This window comes from Mustela putorius, unplaced genomic scaffold (assembly GCF_011764305.1).
Source record: "Mustela putorius furo isolate JIRA1106 unplaced genomic scaffold, ASM1176430v1.1 tig00003859_pilon_pilon_pilon, whole genome shotgun sequence".
In the NCBI taxonomy this organism is placed as follows: domain Eukaryota; kingdom Metazoa; phylum Chordata; class Mammalia; order Carnivora; family Mustelidae; genus Mustela; species Mustela putorius.
Genome location: NW_025422011.1, coordinates 22,589,348 through 22,610,496, shown reverse-complemented (window position 1 = coordinate 22,610,496; position 21,149 = coordinate 22,589,348). Strand labels below are relative to the sequence as shown.

The following is a 21,149-nucleotide window of genomic DNA, read 5'->3' as shown; positions in this document are numbered from 1 at the left end:
TTATAGTTGCCAATAGATGATTTATCTAATGTAAGAATAGGATTCCTTTTCAAAGGGGTTGGAACTTAGAAAAACTTACTGGGATGTTCTGCTATTCAGAATTTAAATGAGGAAAAGTTAAATTTGAAATTTGGCAATCTCAAGTCAATCATAAAGTATCTCTTGCTATTATATGGCAAAGGGGTGGGAATGGGGTAATTTTTCAAGAGCTTTTCAAGGAGTGGGTTTGAATGCACACACTGCAGAGAGAGAGGCATAAAGGCATTTTGTGACAGACGTCTTGAAAGATCAAGTCAATAAATATTTGAAAATGCGTTTGCACTTTACAGCTACTCAGCATGTTTGGCATAGCCACAAGCCAAAAAAGAGCATTTTAAAAAGAAGGGAAAGTGTCTTTAGAGAGGAAAAATAATCCTCCTGTGACTAAATCTGTAACAGAAGTGTTGGAGGAACTCTGTGTCCAGGAGATGCTGGGTCGTTTTGAGTTGTGTTTTCTGTAAAGTTACCAAACACCAGAAAAGTTCATAGATAAGAAGTCATTTCATTTGATGTTCCTGATTTTTTATATTATATTTATATATATATATGTGATTTTTTTTTTTTTGAGTGACAGGAAAAGGAAAGGTTTTAGAGACTGCTGCTTTCACTTTTGGCACTACAAAGGGAGAAGTCAGTATCAGATTTTTAGATTCTAAGGATTTGTCCTACTTTTATGAAAAAAAACTCATTATGTTTATACTTGAAATTCTTAGCTTTGTAGACTTTACAGGATTAGATTCTAGCTGCACTAGGGTTCCTCTTTGGGGAGCCTCACAGATGTGGACATTCCCATTCCATCTAATTTTATTCCTGTTGAGCCAGATGATAGTTATAATGTCAGCATTTTGCATTGGAGGGTTCTCCAGCTATGAAGCAAAGGACGGAGACCAAATACTTATTGACCTTTAATCATTATTAAAATGTCTCTGTAAGTGACTCTTAATCTCACAAAACAAACTGAGGGTTGCTGGGGGGAGGGAGTTTGGGGGAAGGGGGTGGGATTATGGACATTGGGGAGGGTATGTGCTTTGGTGAGTGCTGTGAAGTGTGTAAACCTGGTGATTCACAGACCTGTACCCCTGGGGATAAAAATATATGTTTATAAAAAAATAAAAAATTAAATTAAATTAAAAAAAGAAGAAATAAATAAATAAAATGTCTCTGTAGGACAGACTGTCAGTTTACTGGTGGCATTTCTAGGGGCTCTGTCTCCTGCTGCTGTACTTACCCATGGCCTCTGGACCTGCTAGCAGCCACCTGTTAACCCCCAGGCTGGAGCTCAGGTCTGATGTTGGACCCATCTGCAGCAAATCAGTGAAGCTTGGCTCCTTGACTAGAAGGGTCTTGGTTATCTTTTCCCAACATGATCCTTTGGAGTAACTAGAAACGAGGATTAAATAGGAAGAGCAGATAGCTCAGTGGTTCTCAACCTTCATGTTTATCCTTGGGGTTGTTTAAAAAATACTATGCCTGAACCCCACAATAACAATTCTAGTTCAGTTGGTCTCCCTGATAGCTGGGCATTCATTTGAAGAATTCCCCTGATGTATTAATGTGATGTGTGGCCAAGAAGATCTGGAAGCTGGATCAGACATAAAATTCTGTAAGTGTGGTTCCTGAACCAGTGGTATCAGCATCACTTGGGAACATTTTGGAGATCCAGATGCTTGGGCAACTGAAAACCAACTGAATCAGAAACATTTTAGGGGTAGGATTCAGCAATCTGTGTTTTAAGAAGCCCTCCGTATTCTGAAGCATGCCGAGTTTTGAGAGGTACTGCTCCCTACTCATCTAAGGTCGAGAAACAGCTTGAGAGCATACTCTGCTGATGACATTATATCCAAACTGTGGGTCAGCACAGGTGCACACTGATGAATAAGTCAGGCACCAGCCTTTAGGGAGGAAGTAGAATGCAGAGATCCATGCTGGCCACCCAGCATCCCAGGCTCTAGTGTCAGAAGGCAGTGCCTGGTCCTGGCAAGTTGTGCTCAGAGCGTGAGCTTTGGAGAGAGGCTGTCCTAGGGTCAAATCTTGACTTCTTAAGAAATAGCATAGGTAACTCACTCTGAATATCATTTTTCAGGTAGGTAACACAGGGATGGTAATTACTATCTTTTAATATTATGAAAAAGAGAATTAAATCATGGATGGGGAATATCCAGCAACAGTGAATGTTTAGAACATGCCCAGTGTAAAATGCAGTCTCAAATTATTGATATGATTCTCATACAAGAAATAATCATTGCATTTTCCATGGGCTGTCACATTCCCCTCCTGTGTCCATGGCATATATTATAAATTAATCCCGGAAATTCTCTCAGTGAGCTGGGAGCTTGAGTGCTTTCTCAGATAGCTCTCCTGGCAACCACAGTCAGATGATCAGACCTGGCTTTCAAAGTAAACTCTGTCATCCCTGGTTAAGAATGCAGAAATCTTCTTAGAGCTCTTCCTCTTCCTTTATTTATTTCCTGTCCATATGTAGGGAGCACCTCACACATACGTGTCCAGTTAACATATAATGCTGGCCACATGCATAATTTGCATTATTCTGGTAGCCGCATTAGGAAAATAATATGAAACAAGTGAAATAAAATTTAACATTTTTTTATTTAATGCAGTATGTCCAAAATGTTATTGCTTCAGTGTATAATTGATAGAAAATTATTGAGGTGTCTTGCATTCTTATTTATGGCATTAAGTCCTGAAGTCTGGTGTGTATGTTACAGTTAGGCACATCTCAAACCAGACTAGCTGTATTTCAGGGGCTCGATAGCCATGTGTGGCTTGTGGATGCCATAGTGCACAGTGAAGCACTGGGTCCTCAGGTCAAGGACAGAGACAAGGCGTGTCCTAACATCAGCTAGCTCTCTGTGTGTTCAGCAATGCAGTCCCAAGCAAATCATCCTATTTTCCTGCACAAAGTGTTGCTACCTCCCAACTTGGATTTTCATGAAGAGCTTAGTCATATAGTCTGTGTGAGAGCAGAATGCCTGACATCCCTTCAGGCTTTGTTTCTTTTCCTTGTTGCTACATCCTGCATGTCTGACCGGAACGGTCGGCTCCATGTGGAGCCTGGAGGGCTTACGCTCTCTGACCTCACCCCTTGCGTTTAGTGGGGGATTTGACTGAGTGCCGCTGCAGGTGAATGTGCTTCTGCTGTCCTGCTTGACATTAGTCCACAATAACTTGACAGAATAGCTACTTAATGAGCTTATGCTATAACATGCCAAGTGCTGTTCTAAGCTATTCGTGTAGAGGGTGATGGAAACTCACCAAAGGCTTCTATCACACTTAGGATACACTCCTTATAGCTTAAAAAGACCTACCTGCTTAGACCCAGAGCTACCTGGAAGACCTGATTTCCCTACCATCATCCCAGTGCCTCACTTCCCTCCTGCCGCCCCAGCCTCCCGGCCCTTCCTTTCCCCTCTGCACTTTTAATATTGGTTTTCTCTCTGCCTGGAGTGCTATGGCCCAGGATAGTTGAATGGCTTACTCCTTCATTCACGTGTCCTTAGAGAAGCCTATCTAATTTAATATCCATCATTCCCCATCCCCTCATTCTGCTTTATTTTTCCTCATGTTAATTATTGCCATTGCAAATTAATGCATATTTCTTGTGTATTTATTTGTGGGTTGTCTCCCCCACTAGAATGTGATCTCCACATGCCAGGGAAATTATCTTTGTTCACCATTTTGTTTTCTGTGCTCAGAATAGTACAAATGCATAGCAGATGTGTGATAAATACTAGAATAACATCCCATACGTCTTATTTAATCTTTATCCAGCCTTTTTTACTAAAGGAAAGGAGTGTGAGAAACCACACATCACACAGTCACTCAATTGCAAAGCTGAGACTTTAACTTGATATTATGTGCATCCAGAGCTCAGATTTCCAATTACTGCCTTTTCCCTCCTCTAGGGAAGCTAAAACCTTGTCTCTGACCTTTGTCTGTACTTCTGTCCTCTTGTAAATTCTCCAGGAAAACCTCTTGGTTTTGTTGGTATGATTTTTCTCCCTCCTCTTATATTCATACATTCTTAGGCATCATTAACCTGAGAAAATGAATGTAGAATGTAGTGACAGGTTTCAACGGTACTATCCACATATGCATTGATGAGCCCAGGGCCATCATTTAGTTGATCTTGATGAAAATGTATTTTGATTGCTGCAGAACTGTGCTTCTTTGGGTTCATTTTGGGTCCATCTATGCTAAGTGGTAACTGAAGACTTTGCAGAGAAAAGACCGTTTGCAACAACTAACAGGAAGTCATTTATTCGTATTGCTCGCTTTGAGGATGGAAGTTAATTTCAGAGGAAGAAACAGTCTTTCCATGGGCTTTGCCTCCATTTCAGCCCAGTTCCACAAAATATCCTTCAACTCCTGTTTCATATCATGCCCCAGGTACAGAGCTAAGGAGACTATCCTTGTTACCTATTGCTGTATAAATGGCTACCTCAGACTTGGTGTAAAACAACCACTGTTTTACTATGCTCATAAATTCTGTGGGCCAATAATCCAAACAGGGCCCAAGAGAGGTGGCTTGTGTTTCCTTGATATCTGGGCCTTGGCAGGGAAGGCATCAGTGGCTGGAGAGGCTTAGACATCCAGGAAATGGAATCTTCTGATGGCTTCTTTCTTCACATATCTGGTGCTTAGGTTGATGCCCCTTGAAGTCCGGGCTTGACCGGGTTCATTGACTGGACAGTGTACACATGTCTGGTCATGTGTCTTCAGCTTTTCATAGCATAGCAATTGGGTTCTAAGAGATAATCTCTTGAGGTGGGGCATCCAGACATCAAGCATTCCAGAAACTGACAGACTTCTGACAGCCTTGGAAATCATGTTACATACTTTATGCTACATTCCGTTGGGTATATACATGTTTTTAAGGGCAATCCAGTTTCAAAAGGTGGGTAATTAGACTGGACCTCTTGTTGGGGAATATTGGAGTTACCTTGTAAATAGCACATTTTGGACATTCTTGGAAATTCTTCCACAGACACAGAAGAAAATGGTATTTTACACTACTTGTGCATGCTGGAAGTCAATCACTGAAGGAGAGACACATCAGTTTCATCTTTTTTTGGAAAGCAACACTATTCTTCCACGGACACATTATGTCTATAAATAGGGTTAAATTTCCATCCCATTGTTCAATAAGCAGTTTTTGTGGACCTATCACCTTGGTGTAATGGCTCACTGTGTGAGTTCTGATGTTGCTTTGGAGCTTGGATTGTGTTTTTTTTTTTGTTTCTATATCTTTCAGTGTTGACTCCCAGCCTCATGTGCCTGGCTAATTCCCATTCAGTCTTTTATATGTCACTTCCTTCAGGAAGGCTTCCCTGACTCTTGCTTGGATTATGTTCCACTTTCGTGTATTCCAAATCTAGTACATGTTGTCTGTGATCTGAAGAACCTGCTTTGTCTTTAGCTTGTAGGCTCTAGGAAGGCAGGACCAGGGTGTGTCTCTGCCTTTGTAACCTGTGCCTACCACTTAAGAGGTCCAAAATAATTACTTACCATTAAGGAAAGCTGCTTTTTAAATCTATTATTGAGCGTCTGATCTGGAGGGGGAAAAAGGCAACCAACCAAGGACAGAGAGAGGGCCACAAAGTTTGCATGATCTATTTGTCTTCCTTTCCCATACTCACTTTTCCTTCTTTTTAGTCTTCCTCTGTACTCAGAGGAAATTGATCCTAGAAACCAGTCAGCATACTTATCTGTACCCATTGGGCCCCCAGCACTGTAGAGGGAAGTGGGGAAGTATCTGACATTACATCCTTTACGGTGAGTTGACTCACCGAAGAAAGAAGTACACCATATACTGTGTGATGCAGAACATGAACCCCAGTGTGGGCAAGGAGACGGATAAAACCCTGGTCTTCCTATGCTCCAGAGATTTTGTTAATATAGATTCCTAGGAATACTCATCAGAGAGCCGACTTGGCAGAGACCTACTGTAAGCCTCTTTCCGTCTCAATAAATATGTGCTTTAATATTTCCAAGGTGGCATTTCCTTGATAGTTGGCCTAACAAAAATTTTTTGGGGGGATTAATTCATTTATTCTTATTTTTTTTAATTTTTTATTTTTTATTTTTTATAAACATATAATATATTTTTGCCCAGGGGTACAGGTTTGTGAATTGCCAGGTTTACACACTTCACAGCACTCACCATAGCACATACCTTCCCCAGTGTCCATAACCCCACCCCCCTTCTCCCAAATCCCCTCCCCCCAGCAACCCTCAGTTTGTTTTGTGAGATTAAGAGTCACTTATGGTTTGTCTCCCTCCCAATCCCATCTTGTTTCATTTATTCTTCTCCTACCCCCTTAACCCCCCATGTTGCATCTCCACTTCCTCATATCAGGGAGATCATATGATAGTTGTAAAAATTTTTAAATATTATTTTCATAGTTCCAGGCTAGTTAATTTTTTTTAAAGCTAACAGTTGCTCAGTATCTGCTATATAGTGGGCCCTGAGCAAACATTTCTGATCATATTTTTCTTAATATTTTTCCACAGCCAGGCAGGTAGTGTAATGTCTGCTTTAACGATGAATAAATTGAGTCTCAGAAGGGCTAAGAAGATGGCTGGTATCTTGGATCAGCTGCTTGTGGGGGCCCGTAGTTCAGACTCAGTATGTCTGCCCCTCACTCTTCCATTTACCCAACTGAAGCATGGTCAGATGATTTCATCACAGACTTGTACGTACCCTTTCCCTCGATCCTCTGGTGTCTCTTTTCTAGAAAACCATAAAGGACATCAGGAGGACTTGGCCCCTCAGTGTCCTCTCAGCAACTTAGGGTGTGAAAAATTCTATGCAATGTTGGTATATTACTTTTCTAGCATTGCTGTAACAAAGTGCCACCCACTGGATGGCTTAAAACAACAGAATTCTTTTCTTAGGATTTTGGAAGTCAGAATCCAGAATCAAGGAGTCAGTTCAGGTCAGGCCGTCTCCACAGGCTCTAGGGGAGATTCTGGTAACTCCTGGTGTTCCTTGACTTGTGGTGGCAGAATTCTAATCTCTTCCTCTGTCTTTGCATGAACTTCTTCCTTCTTTGCTGATGTGTCTCCTCTTCTCGTAAGGGCACCAGTCATTGAATTTAGGGCTCACCTAATGGCATTTGCCCTCACCTTAACTAATTACATGTGCAGAAATCCTGTGTCAACCCCCTAGCACCCCCGCAATGGGGTATGGAGGATGAATTCATTAGAAATGAAAGAAGCATGTTGGAAAGCAGGGGACTAGGACTAGCACATTTTTCAAGGTTCTGGTGTTTCCTTTGATTCCAGCCTCTTTTTCTTGGGGACTTGGTAAGTCAAATGAGACCGCCCAAGTACCTGACAAGGAGTCACCATCACTGAATAGAAGGGAGGAAAAGAGTCTTTCTTGATCCAGCTTGTTTTGTTTTTCTGTACCATTCCCTTGCTTCAGAAAGAGAAAGAAAACATATTCATACCCAGCCTCCTGGAAGGAACAGGCAAACTTCTATGATAAAGAGAAACATTAATACAGCACTATTTTTCCTGCTGTGTTTTAACATTTAGACGGTTTTCTTCAGAGTTCCTTCAGGTAGTTGTAGAATCAAAAAAATTCACAAGCCATCCTCTTCACAGTAGAGAGTCAAAGGCCCTCAGTAAAAGAGGATGCTTTTATGACCATTACAGAAAACCAAAGTCAGACAACAGTTTTGCTTGTTTCATTCTCATGTTGGCTATTTCTTTTGGACCAGGTGTTTTCAAAGAAGTCCAGAGACACTGGACCACAGTTCAGTTCTTCATCAGTTTTGTAGTTTATTGATGCATTTCTAAATTATTCCTGTGGAGCAAAATGAACATTTACTGAATCCGTATTACTTGGTTGGTATGCTGCTAGACACTTTTTCCATGCTTTCTCAGCTAATCTTTCCAACAGCTCCGCGTGATGTGTCTTATTGTTTCCATTTTTGGGTGATGACACTGGGGCTCAGGGACCTTAAGTACACTTGCTTAGATCCCCAAGTGAGCAAATGACAAAGCTGGGCTTGGACCCAGGGCCTCCAGGGCCTAGAGGAGAATAACAAAGCTCCTAGTAAAATCCTCCCATAATTCCTGAGGAAGGATTTCCTCAGGAAATGCAGGCCAGCATTGCACTGTGGTGTTGTTGTTGGTGCTCCTGATGGTGGTCATGGTCTCTGCCATTTTTGGAGCACTTCCTTTGTGCCCCAAAATGATATCCAATGGTTTGCAAAGTTTATTTTCATGAGTGTTCATTATATAAACGTATTTTGAACATCTCTTCTGTAGGAGAGTCTGTTCAGATTGAGGAAACAGGGAATAGGCCAAGCTTTCTACTCTTTAGTCTTGGTATTGTCCAAATGTTGTTCACACAGAAACTGGATCATGGACAGCAGACCCGGTCTCTCTAGGATTTACATCCTGTGCTGGGATTTGCATGCAGATTGGTCAGCCTCCAAAACTTTGCTTTTTCTGTGCAAACGTGGATAAATCTGAAACCATTTTATTCATTCATTAAAAAGAAACCTGTTGATTTGTAATAAAAGATATATGTTTGTTGTAAAAGAAAAATTCAGAAGTGACTAAAATAAATAGTTTTAATATCTCATATTTGTTCTCTATTCACCCTCCCCTGAGTACTAAACCACAGGTAATAGTTAAACATACATTTTATAGACTTCCTATGTACCAAATGTATATAAATGATGAATATGCATTGTATATAACTTACCATATTTAATATATAATACTACATATCCAAGTCGAAAAGCACTTGGAAAAAAAAAAAGAAAAGCACTTGACTGAATTTTTACTTTGTGTTTTGTTTCTTACTGCTGTGGGAAAGTTGAAAAGGATGGGAACTAGTTTCTACTCATTCCCACCTTTTCTCTGTAATCCACATGCCTGTTCTGCCCATAACCCTACTCAGGGCTTTGAGTGAAGGACAGCTGCTGGTTCTGGAGACCCAGTGCCTCTTTGCCTATGGACAGAGTTAATACATATTTTCGAAGAGACTGAATTATGGTAGAATGAGCTGGGATTATAGGGTTTGGTATATGAAGAGGTCAAAAGGGACTGAGTTAAAGTTGCTACACTCAGGAGCCAGAAGATGGAGACCTGTAAGTTCTTAAAGAGGTGTCTCCCAGAGTGGGACCAGTTCCACTGAGGAGAATGGATTTGTGGTGTAGTAAAGACTGGGGTCCGTGATATTGGGATACCCGCTCTCGGTGAAGATCTTGGTATGAACTTCGCAGGGAATCATCAGGGAGTCAGCAGGACTTGGAACTGCCTTTTCCTGGATTACGGTAATAACCAGTGTGCAACTCAGTCTGCTCATGAACTTTTGTCTACAAGCCTGAGAACCATAGTGCAATCCTGCTAAGTACAAAGTAGGAGTGGAAAGTAACGAAATAATGAATGAGATTCACTGTCCATTCCAGCAGAGGGGGAGCTTTGAGATGTATTTGTTTTCAGTTTGAAAGATGTTTCTCGAATTCAAGCAATTCAAGCACCATTTTAGATTGTAAGTAACATACGTCCTTGGGCCTAAAGCATAGATTTTCAGTTTTCACATTTAGGAAAGTAAGGATCATCTCGTAATTGATGCATACATTTCACACATAATTACTTTCTCCTTCCCCCCAAAATATTACTGTAAAATAAATAGTATTTTCAGTTAAGGCAATATGGCATATTTCTAGGATGTTAGCAAAATAATTAACATTCCTTATACCCATTTGCAAAAGAACATTTCATCTGAGAATGATTTCTGATGAGTCTTTATGTCCTTATCCTAGAGCATGGATAGTGAGATAAATGTTAACAATTTTTAAAAACTTTATTGAAATACAGTTTTAATAGCATAAAGTTTACCTCCTTAATGTGTACAATTCAGTGGTTTTAAGTATATTTTGAATTGCACAACCATTATTATAATCTGATTTTAGAGCATTGTTATCATCCCAAAAAGAAAACTGGTGCCCATTCACTATTATTCTCCATTTCCTCAAGCTTAGTACTAGATAACCACTCATCTGTTTTCTGTCTCTATAGATTTGCCTGTTGTGGACATTTCATGTAAATGAGATTATACAACGCACAATCTCTTATGACTTATTCCTTTTACTTAGCAAAATGTTTTTGAGTTTCATGTATGGTACATGTTGTAGCACATAGCAGTAGCACTCTTTTATTACTGAATAATATAAAATATAAAATAACATGCAAAAATAGTATTGTACGATGTACCACATTTTCTTTATGGATTCATCAGTTGATAAATATATGAGTTGTTTCCACCATCTGGCTATTATGAATAACATTTATATCAATATTTCTCTGCAACTATTTGTGTGGGCAAATGTTTTCATTTCTCTTGGATATATACCTTAGAGTAAAATTGCTGGAACATGTGGTAGCCCTATGTTTAATAGCGTGCAGAACTACCAAAGTAATTTCCAAAGTGGCTGAAATGTTTTAGACTCCCAATAGCGATGTAGAAGGAATTCAATTTCCCTACATTCTTATCATCAGTTGTCTGTGTTTTTGATTCTAGTGTGTGTGAAATGGTATCTCACTGTGTTTTTTGCATTGGATGTTCCTAATTTCTAATGATTCTGAGCATCTTTTCACGTGCTTATTACATTTGTGTATCTTCTTTGGAGAAATGTCTCTTTAAATATTTTTCCTATTTTCTGAGTGGGATATCTTTTTATTGAGTTGTATGTGCTTGAATCAAGTCAGTTGTCAGTTGAATGATTTGTGGGTATTTTCTTACAAGGCTTAGGTTATCTCAGAATCCTTAGCAATTCTTTATGAAAGAAATGGCCTGCTTGGGGCACCTGGGTGGCTCAGTGGGTTAGGCCGCTGCTTTCGGCTCGGGTCATGATCTCAGGGTCCTGGGGTCGAGTCCCGCGTCGGGCTCTCTGCTCGGCAGGGAGCCTGCTTCCCTCCCTCTCTCTCTCTGCCTCTCCATCTACTTGTGATTTCTCTCTGTCAAATAAATCTTTAAAAAAAAAAAAAAAAAAAAAAAAGAAATGGCCTGCTTCAAAGAGAGCTCCTGAAACCACATCACTTTCTCCTCCTCCAACAAACTCTCTGTGATAAATACATCAACACATCAGTACCAGCTGTATTTCATTTTTGAGCTCTTCAAAGTTTCCCTCACCTGTCTGATTCAATTATGTTTTTCTTAGTCTTATTTCTCCTTGACCTCTCTACAACTTTTGATGCTAAAGGCAATCATACTCTTTGTTTACGTTTTTTTCCCTCCCTCTTCCCCCTCGCTTTTTTTCTCCCTTCCTTCCTTTTATAAATATTAGGCACTGACTAAGTTTCAGAAGTTCTGCGAAGGGCTGGATCTAAAGTAAAGAAAGATAAATTTGAGATACATCCCCAAGCAATGTATGCGATAGTAAAAAAGGCAGGTGTTAGTAAAAATACCAATACACTAATTAATGTAGAACTGTAACTGGTTACCCCTTTGAAGGAGAAGTGCTGAGTGTTGTATGAGTAGGTTTCAGGGGAAACTTACACACCAAGGAAATCAGGTGTTCTTTACTGAGGATGTGAGGATTAGTTGACAGAACAGGGATGAGCAAGCATGAGCCGGGCTGAGAGGGAAGGACATGTGAAGGTACCTGACCTGCAGGAAGGAAGTAGAGGCAGCGTGGTTGAGCAGAGCAGGTATGAAAATGAAACAACCTGTTGCTAGGCAGTTAGGTGGAGGTGAAGCGGCGAGGGGACCAGGAGGGCATAGTAACAATATCCACATTTTCAGATCAAAGGCAGTAAAAGTTGAGATCAAAGGAAGTAAAAGGATGGAAGATTTTAGCCGGGACGGCAAGATGATCAGATTCGAATTCCTAATAGATTGCGCTAAATGTAGTATGAAGAATAAATTTAAAGTGGGCAATACTGAATGTGGGGAAGATCCATTAAGAAGCGACAACACCTAAGTTAATGATAGCAGCTTAGCTGTGGGTGAGATAACAGTGGTTTGGATGAGGGTGATGGCAATGGAAATTGGGATAGAGGAATGAATTTGAGAGATCCTCAGAAAAATCAAGACTTGGTGATGGATGTGTTATAAGGGATTAAGGGAGAAAGGGGTTTCAAGAATGACTAACAATGACATGTCTCTAACTCTTCTGTCCTGGTTTGACAGTGACTGCCTTGGTTTGAATCTATTACCTTATAACCTTGGGCCATAACCTCTCTGTTCCTGTTTCTTCATATAGAAAATAGAGATGATAGTAATTCTTAAGTCATATGAATGCTATAACACATTAGAGCCGAGTCCAGCTCATAGTATGCTCAGTGAGTGTTACTTATGAAAAGTCACAATTTTTAATGCTATGTAGAAAGGAAGCAGAGAAGGAAAGTGACTAATTTCTTAGAAACTAAATATATGGAGGACTTTTGATTCTGATCAAGATGAACTAGCCCCATTTCCCAGGCCTTTTCTCCTACAACAAAAAGAAAACCCTTAGATGTAACACAGCAAATCGTCAGGAAGACTCTGAAAGGTAAAAGGAAAGTAAACTACCTGAAAACTTTGGGACTTGAGGAGCCACAAGGAGTAAGTTCCCCATTTTATTTGTGCATCTCATATGTCTTAGTTGAGGAGCTGAAGAAGACTGCAACCCAAAGCCAGCAATAGCACATATTATAAAAGCTCCAAGAAAAGCCAACTCTACTTCTTCTAGGGAAAAGGGGGATTAACAGAACAAACAGAAAACCTTTTTGAAAATATACACTCTACTTGAGCCATCTGTCAATGGGAACCTGCTGATTTCCTCCCTGTACTAATGTCAGTGGAGTTGAGTGTGGACATGGCCTCCACTCCACCCAGCAGCTTGGAGACTGAACAAAGCACTGGAAGACAAGGTTAATAGCCACTACGCTTTCCCAACTTCATTGTTAGTAGAGCTCAGCAAGGAGCTGAACCTCTACCCTGTACTGACAAAGTATTATGAGTTATAACTAACATTATATTTAATAAAGAGAGACTGAACGCTTTCTTGCTTAGATTAATAATAAATCAATGATGTTCACTCTCACCGCTTTTGTGCAACATAGCCCTGGAAGTCCATACAGTAAGGGAACAAAAGGAAATAAAAAGTGTGGAAGTCAGAAAGAAAGAAGTTAAACTATTTCTATTTATAGATGACATGATTGTCTATGTGAGGAATCTACAAGAAATATAGAATGAGTTCTGCAATGTCACAAGCTATGATATCAACACACAAAAATCAATTATATTCCTATATGCCAGCAACCAACATGTAGAAACCAAAATTAAAAGAATAATATTATATACAGTGGTTCTAAGGTAAGATGAAATAATAGTTATAAAGCTAATGAAGCATGTATAGGATCTGTATGCTGAAAATTACAAAATACTAATGAAAGAAATCAAAGAATAAAGTTATGAAAATATATGTTCACATAAAAACTTATTCATAGTAGCAAAATACAGGAGACAATCCAAATGTCCCTTAATGTGTGTATGTTGCACAAACTGATACATTTTTACAGTGGAATACTTCTCCCCAATAAATAGAAATGGACTATGGACACGTACAACAACCTGAATGGAATTCAAGGGCATTTTGTCTAGTGAAAAAAGTTAATCTCAAAATTTATGTTTAATTCTATTTATGCAACACTCTCTAAATGGCAAACCTATAGAGATGAGAACATATAAGTAGCTGACAAGGGACAGGGACTGGGTATAGGAGGATGTTGGGAAGTGGTAAGTAAGTGTAAACAAAGAAAAAATAGCTTGATTGTGGCAGTGGTTACCTGAATTTATACACAGGATAACACTGCTTACAACTATATGCTCAAACACATACACACCCCTCAAAATAGTTGTAGATTTTAAAAACTGGTATAAGCTGAATAAGGTTTATAGACTACTAACAATAATATACCAATGTCTGATTTCTGGCTTCCACCTTCTACTACAGCTACATACGACGGCACTCTTGGGGTAAGCCCGGTGAAGTGTATGTAATGGGACTTCTTGTACTACCTTTGCAACTTCCTTTAAATTGTGACTATTTTCCTTTAAAAAGTAAAAACATACTGTCACTGTCGCCAACACTTTAGAAACTCCTTTGGATCATACCGTAAAGTGGAGTTTTGGAAAGAATGCAGGAAAAGAGATGAGGACCTGGAGGGGAGTTTGAGTTCCAGACATACAACTTATTATCTATGTACTTATACCTCTTAGGCGCTTCAGACCCCAGTTTCCTCATCTATGAAATGTGATTGGTGAGATGCGGTTGGCATCTCCCAGTGGGTTTTTTTTTTTTAACAATTTTTGTAAAATAGATAAGAGACTACTTTGGACAAAGAAAAGCCGCAAGCCAGCCAGACCACAGACATGGAACATTTGCAGCTGGAGTGACCATTTCAGTGTCTTCTTTGGGTCCTGATTAGTCCACTAAGGAAAATAAGATGTTAATGGATAATGGCTATTGATTACATTTGATTGCAGTGTTACAGAGGTAGATCAGAGTCTTTCTGAGCCCTTCTGTGGAAGGAAAAGGAGGAAGAGGAGGAGAGAAGACCTATGTGATAATGACAGTGCTTCATGAGTGCTGAATAAATATTAGCCAGCATACCAATAATTATCATTATCAGTGGAGAAACAGCCTGCCACCACAATCATTATGATTTTTTCCAAGAGGGAGGATACTCTAAATATACTGTAATCAAACTCAGGTCATACATCAACAATTACAAACATACATCCTTCACCTTCCCAGTCTGTAGTCTTGTCTCTTGGGGACCAGAATTGAATGTAAGCAAATACTTGTTTGAGTCTTCAAAGAGTTATTCTTTTTTTTTTAATTTATTTTTTTATTTTATTTTATTTTTTAAATTTTATTTTATTTTATTTTTTTCAGTGTTCCAAAATTCATTGTTTATTTAATCATCTTCAAAATCCTGTCAAAATTGTCTTTCTGCCTGAGCTACCAGCCTATAAAGGAAAAAGGATGTTTTCTTAACCACTTTTAATTAAAATTGTTATCCAACAATTAAGTCTGCTGACAAATAATTGCAATAGTGAGGGTAATAGTAATAACAATAATAAAATAGTGTACATTTATGGAGCATATACTAGTTGCATTGTGCTCTAAGCCTTTTACCTATATTAGCTAATACAATCCTCACGACAACCTCAGGAGATAGGTTCTGTTATTATCCACATTTTACACCTTAGGAAACTAAGACACCAATTGTTTCCATCACTTAAGTTCACATAGCTAGTAAGTGGCAAAATCAGGGTCCTCTAACCCAGGTTGCATGGTTTTGGAGTCTACACTCCCAACTGTTTCGTCACGCCACCTCTCCAAGTGTTTGCCCTGCGGCGCCTTTGACAGCATCTCCAACCGCTGGAAGGGAATTTGATGTTTTTTGAGATCATTTCTTCTGCTGTTATTTCTGTCCAAGATAAGTCAGATCTTCAGTGGGAATTTGAGGCTAGTGTAGAAGAAGACCTTCTTCCTTTCTGGCTTTATGGAATCTCTTCCATATGACTTGGTTTAACTTCAACCATATCCAGATTTGCTTCTAACTGCTCAGTGATGTAATCACTCTGGTGCCCAGTGTCCCAATTCCGAGCTCCTCCACTTACTGGTTTTGGGACATTGGCAGATTATTGAATGTCTCTTTATTTCAGCTCCTTTATTGTAAAATGAACCATCTTCATATGATTGATAGGAGAATTAAATGATGTATGTGTAACATTTAGCTCAATGCTTGGCACTCTGTAGGCTCAGGACCATTATGTGAAGTAATGATAGGCTAAGTGAAGGTTGTATAAAATATGCTACAGTTTCTCTCTTCAAAATTACTTGGCTAAAATATTAGTGATAAAACTCACAAGCATCACCATGTATGTGAGTGTCTCCAAGGAGATAAAGAGACCAGATTTGGTAATATTTCCAAGATGGTAAATTTATGTGGTATGGAAAGCAGATCTGGCTTAAATGGCAAGAGAATGGGCATGAAGTAGTGTTTGAAGCCAGACAGGGGCACAGATAGTGCATCTACATTGGGAGACTCTGTATGGAGCCACAGAAACAAAATGGCAAACTGGAGAGAGGTAGGAATGGATTACCTTTGCAGGCCAGTGATGGCTCCACCTCAGCAGAGAAGAGGGTTTCCTTCAAAAATAATTAGAGGACCAGGTAGAATGGATGTGATCATTAACTTGATGAGGGAAAGTGTTTCATGATGTATGATTTAAGAAATCATCACATTGAACACTTTGAATAACTTACAGTTTTGTCACTTAGACCTCAGCAAAGCTTGGCAGGGGTGGGGGCAGTGGAAGACAAGGTAGGTGAGAGTGGACCAGACATTTGGGATGTTGCATAAAACCATACCTTTCTTTCACCTGTCATGCCCTTCATGGACAATTCTGACTGAGAAAACCATGACCATTTTTAAAAGACCAGTTCAAATACTACCTTTTTTATTTTTTAAAAGATTTTATGTATTTATTTGACAGAGAGAGACACAGCGAGAGAGGGAAAATAAGCAGGAGGAGTGGGAGAGGGAGAAGCAGGCTTCCCGCTGAGCAGGGAGCCTGATGTGGGGCTCAGTCCTAGGACTCTGGGGTCATGACCTGAGCTGAACGTAGACAATGAATGACCCACCCAGGCGCCCCCAAATACGATCTTTTGCAGGAAGACTCTCCCTATCAACAGAAATTGCTCCCCCCCCCAGGGACTCTTACTTCAGTTTATCTTGATTCCTTCTATCTAGCATCGCCACGCGTGCTGCCTTGCGTGGGTTATTCTGAGTCATGCCTGTTACTCCAGTGTGATTATTAGAAGAGTCCCTGTTCATTCTAAAATATATTGTTTGTCTGATGAAATACAAGGTCACCTCCTTACAGCCCTCATCACTTCTCTCTTGTGTTCTGCTTAGCTGCGTATTGACGTCTGGTGGCTTCTATTAAAATGTTCATGTGAGCTGAGACCATATCTACTCACCTTCGTATTCCCAGTACAGACCGTAATAATTATTAAATGAATTTAAATAAGGGATTGAAAACTTGGGTGTTGAAGTCAACACTCTTGGACTTTTTGTGTGCCCCACATCCCCTGGTATCGTACCTGCATATACTAGGTGCTTCATAGGTCTGTAAATTTGATCTAACATCCATGCGGTTATACTGTTGCTCGAGTGTGCTGGAGATGACATTAGCACAGACTAGAAGTGAGTCGTCGTAAATCTTCTTTTCTCCCTATTTGCTAACCCATGCACATTTCTCACTGACCCTTTGGGTTGGTCTTAAGGCTGAAAGAAAAAAAAAATTTTTTTTTAATCCAAGGTGTTGCATCAAGAGTCATATGCTTGAGCGTGTTCTCCTGTAATTGCACATGGGTGACTAAAACAGCCCTGCTTTGTAGAATTCAACCTTTCTCATTACCGGGTCTCAGTTAGAAAAGTTAGGATAAAAATGAATGAAGATCGATGATATTTCAACTGATTGCTACATTGATCTAACAGGACCCTTTATAAACTATTGAATGTTTAGTGTTTTTCGGGGAGTGTTATTTTGGGGAGGTTTCTAGCTGAGATTTCAGCTCTTGTTTTTTATGTTATTTTGGGACTTAAATAAATCTGTTTGAATTTTCTTCTTAAAATGTTTAAGAAGTTATACTTCTTAAAATGTCTAAGAAGTTATACTAGCAGATGTTAAAGGGAATAGGCCTAAACATTTTTTTTTTTTGGATTTTTATTTATTTATTTGACAGAGAGAAATCACAAGTAGGCGGAGAGGCAGGCAGAGAGAGAGGAGGCTCCTTGTGGAGCAGAGAGTCCAGTGAGGGACTTGATCCCAGGACCCTGAGATCATGACCTGAGCCAAAGGTAGAGATCTAACCCCCTGAGCTACCCAGGCACCCAAGGCCTAAACTTTTGACACTGTTCTTTACAAAGTAGCCATTTGGATAACTACTTCAAGTTCCTGATTATGACAGGAAAGTGTCATTATCTGTGAAATCCTGATTTCTAACTTGGAATCTTTTGGTCCATTTTGTAAAGTGTTGGATCTACATCCTCCAACATCTTGTATGCTAAGGATGCCACAACTCTTTGAAAATATAGAACCATGTGACTACCTATCAGGCATCAACCCAGGGGGTTGAATGCTCACCCCTGTGAACTTGGCCTACATGGAAAACTGGAGTTCCGGGCCCTGCTAAGGCCCTTGAGGAGAGGTCATAAGAGTAAATCCCTTTTGATTCTGCACAACCCCATGCTTGCCAGCATTTCCTGTGACCAATGGAATTCTTTGAAATTCTTTGTTAGTATGCTTCTTTGCCAGGTTATATTAACGGAGCCTTCCTCTTCAGTTTCAAAGAAACCATGGAATCTCATATGTGGGATTTATTTCTTTTTCCTTCTTTAACCTTAGAGGAAGTTTTCCCAGCCTAGGTGCTATTGATGTTTTTATTGTAATGTAATCAATGTTTTCTTGTGCTGGGCTTTCCTGTGTATTGTAAGATGCTTAGAAGCATTCCTGACCTATAGCCACTAGATTCTAGTAGCACCCCCTTCCCAAGCCATGATGACTAAGGATATTGTTAGTGTCAAATGTTTCTAGTGGGAAGGGGATGCAGAATTGGCCTCTGTTGAGAAACGCTGCCTTGGACCCTCTATAGAAACCTTTTGCAGGACATGGAAAAGGCAATGCCCTTAGAACAGCACTTGCCAATCATGCGACTTGCCTGACTAAGACACTGGCTTCTCGGACTCTTAGTTTCTTTGCCTGCAAAGTGGGGACAATGACATCCATCTTGTAGAGTTGCTGAGATTCCAACCTCACTAGGCACAGAAGCTGCCACGTGCATAGTTGAGATCCACATACCTGGTGGTGGTCCCTGTCCTTCTTACCTGGTGAGTCCCAGCTTACTTTTCCAACACTTGTGATGCCAACTTGTGAAACGATGTCTGTCTGTCTTTCTCCCCCTGCAAACAGAGCATGATGAATGTGGCAGTGGGCAGCACAACTGTGATGAGAACGCCATCTGCACCAACACTGTCCAGGGACACAGCTGCACCTGCAAACCGGGCTACGTGGGCAATGGCACCATCTGCAGAGGTAGGCTTGCGGCTAAGTGGGGAGCCAGGAGCAGCTTCCCTGCCTGGGCTCCCGGTACTTACGTGGCAGACTCTTTCTACCATGGTGGTAGCTGAGCCTGGCCAGGGTTCCATTCCTGGTCTGTCATCTGGTGAGGGCACTGTGCATCAGGGAAGAAGAAAAATGCTTTACGTCTACATTTTGGATTGAATGCAGATGGTATGCCTTTGGGTCAGGGACATGGTTCCACAATTGTGTGTGGCTTGGTTTGGCTTTGCCTGTCGGCCTGAATTTTTGAGGGACACTGTAATTGCTGATGTGGGTTTTTGCTCCCTGTGAGCTTTGCTCAGAGGACAGGTGGGAGCTGCCTGTGGCCATACTCGAGGTATGGAGTACCTTGGTTGGAGGCATCAAGTTTCTCTCTGTGTCCTGAGCGATTCAGCAATTCAGAGGTAGTTCCTTGGCTGCCATCTGCCTTTAGAATAAAATTAAAATTGCTACTGATGGCTTCTGAGAACATTCAGAATCTGGTCTCTGGCTCCTCTCAGCTGGTCTTTCTCTTTGCTCTCCCCTTCATTCCTTCTACAACCAACATGTTATTCCCACTTTTTCTCAGACTCGCCAACCTCATTCCTGTCTCAGGGCTGTGTGCTTGCTGTCCCCTCAGCCTGGATGTTTACCTCCTTAAGGTCTCTCCACAAGCGTTCCCCTATCATAGAAATTTTGGTTGGCCAACCCTCAAATAGCACCTCTATATTTCTTAGCCTTATGCCCTACTTTTCTTTTCCTTCACTAATATGACATGACAGAACATTGTACGTCATTGCTTCTGTATTGTCTGCCTCCCCATGGGGATGGAAGCTCTCTGAGAGCAATTAACTTAGTTATGCCTCCCTGGTTTGTCCCCAGCAATTAGAACGAAGCTTGGCACATTGTAGGCATTCAGTAAATACGTGTTAACTTACTGGATTAACCAAAGAAGAAAGTGACAACATTATATTGAAAAAGGGGCAAAATGTACAAAAAACAGGAAATAATCCTTTGAGTTTGGTATTATTATAATTATCATCCCCATTTTAGAGGTGAAAAAGGTTAAGGAACTTACCCAAGGACACATAGTATATTATTAGCACTCCTCTGTGGAGATGACATGCTGACGAAGAGAGAGAAATAATGTGCAGTGACCAAGTGACCATATTCGTGCACTTGACTGGGGAGAATTTTTAAAAATTGATTTTATTCTCAGTGCGCTAAGTGGGTGACTGTGGGTTCAGCATCTGACTCTTGGTTTTGGCTTGAGGATTTGGCTTGGGATTGAGCGGCAAGTGGGGCTTCATATTCAGCATGGAGCCTGCTTAAGATTCTCTATCTCCCTCTGCCTCTCCGCACTGCTAGTGCGCTCTCCCTCTCTCATCAATAAATCTTAAAAATTTGGTGTTATGCTCCGTTGCTGAGGTTGGGGTAAACAGAATTGTTTATTTGTTTACATGACAGTGTAAATTGGTGAAACTTTTAAATGGCAATTTGAGAAAATCAACGTGTAAAGTAATCTGAGGAGTAATGTCAGGATTCTCTCAATTCCACCGATTTTTACCTGTGGAAATGTATTCTAGAAAAGGCACATGTCGTAAGGGGGAGGAATATGCACCACGGTGATGGTTTGCTGCATAGTTTGTATTCACTGAAAGCCAGAAACCACCAAAATATGTTGGTAGTGGAATGATTTATGTCACAGGTCATTTCGTGGAATAGAGTACAGAGGTTTAAAACTCGATGTATGTACATACATGTGTGCATGTGCATACATACACTCTGACACATGTTTTCAAGAAAAATAGACCTATAGGACAATACCTATAATATCATCACAAGTCTGATTCATTATTTACAAATATCTATATGCATACTTTTATGTCAATGTGCAGAGACCGGAGACACACAAACTGTTCATTTTATCATCCACGGGGATGTGTCTGTGCAGCAAAGAACA

The 21,149-nt window shown here is 40.3% G+C and overlaps 1 protein-coding gene across 2 annotated transcripts in view; it reads left to right on the top strand.

The window, feature by feature from the left end:
- The window catches only part of NELL1 (neural EGFL like 1), an 831,926-nt gene that overhangs the window by 477,994 nt on the left and 332,783 nt on the right, over positions 1-21,149 (top strand). For both annotated transcript variants that reach the window (XM_004752144.3, XM_004752143.3), the window contains exon 14: positions 19,058-19,180. In XM_004752144.3, coding sequence (XP_004752201.2) covers positions 19,058-19,180 — 123 coding nt within the window. The remainder of the gene's footprint in view (positions 1-19,057; positions 19,181-21,149) is intronic.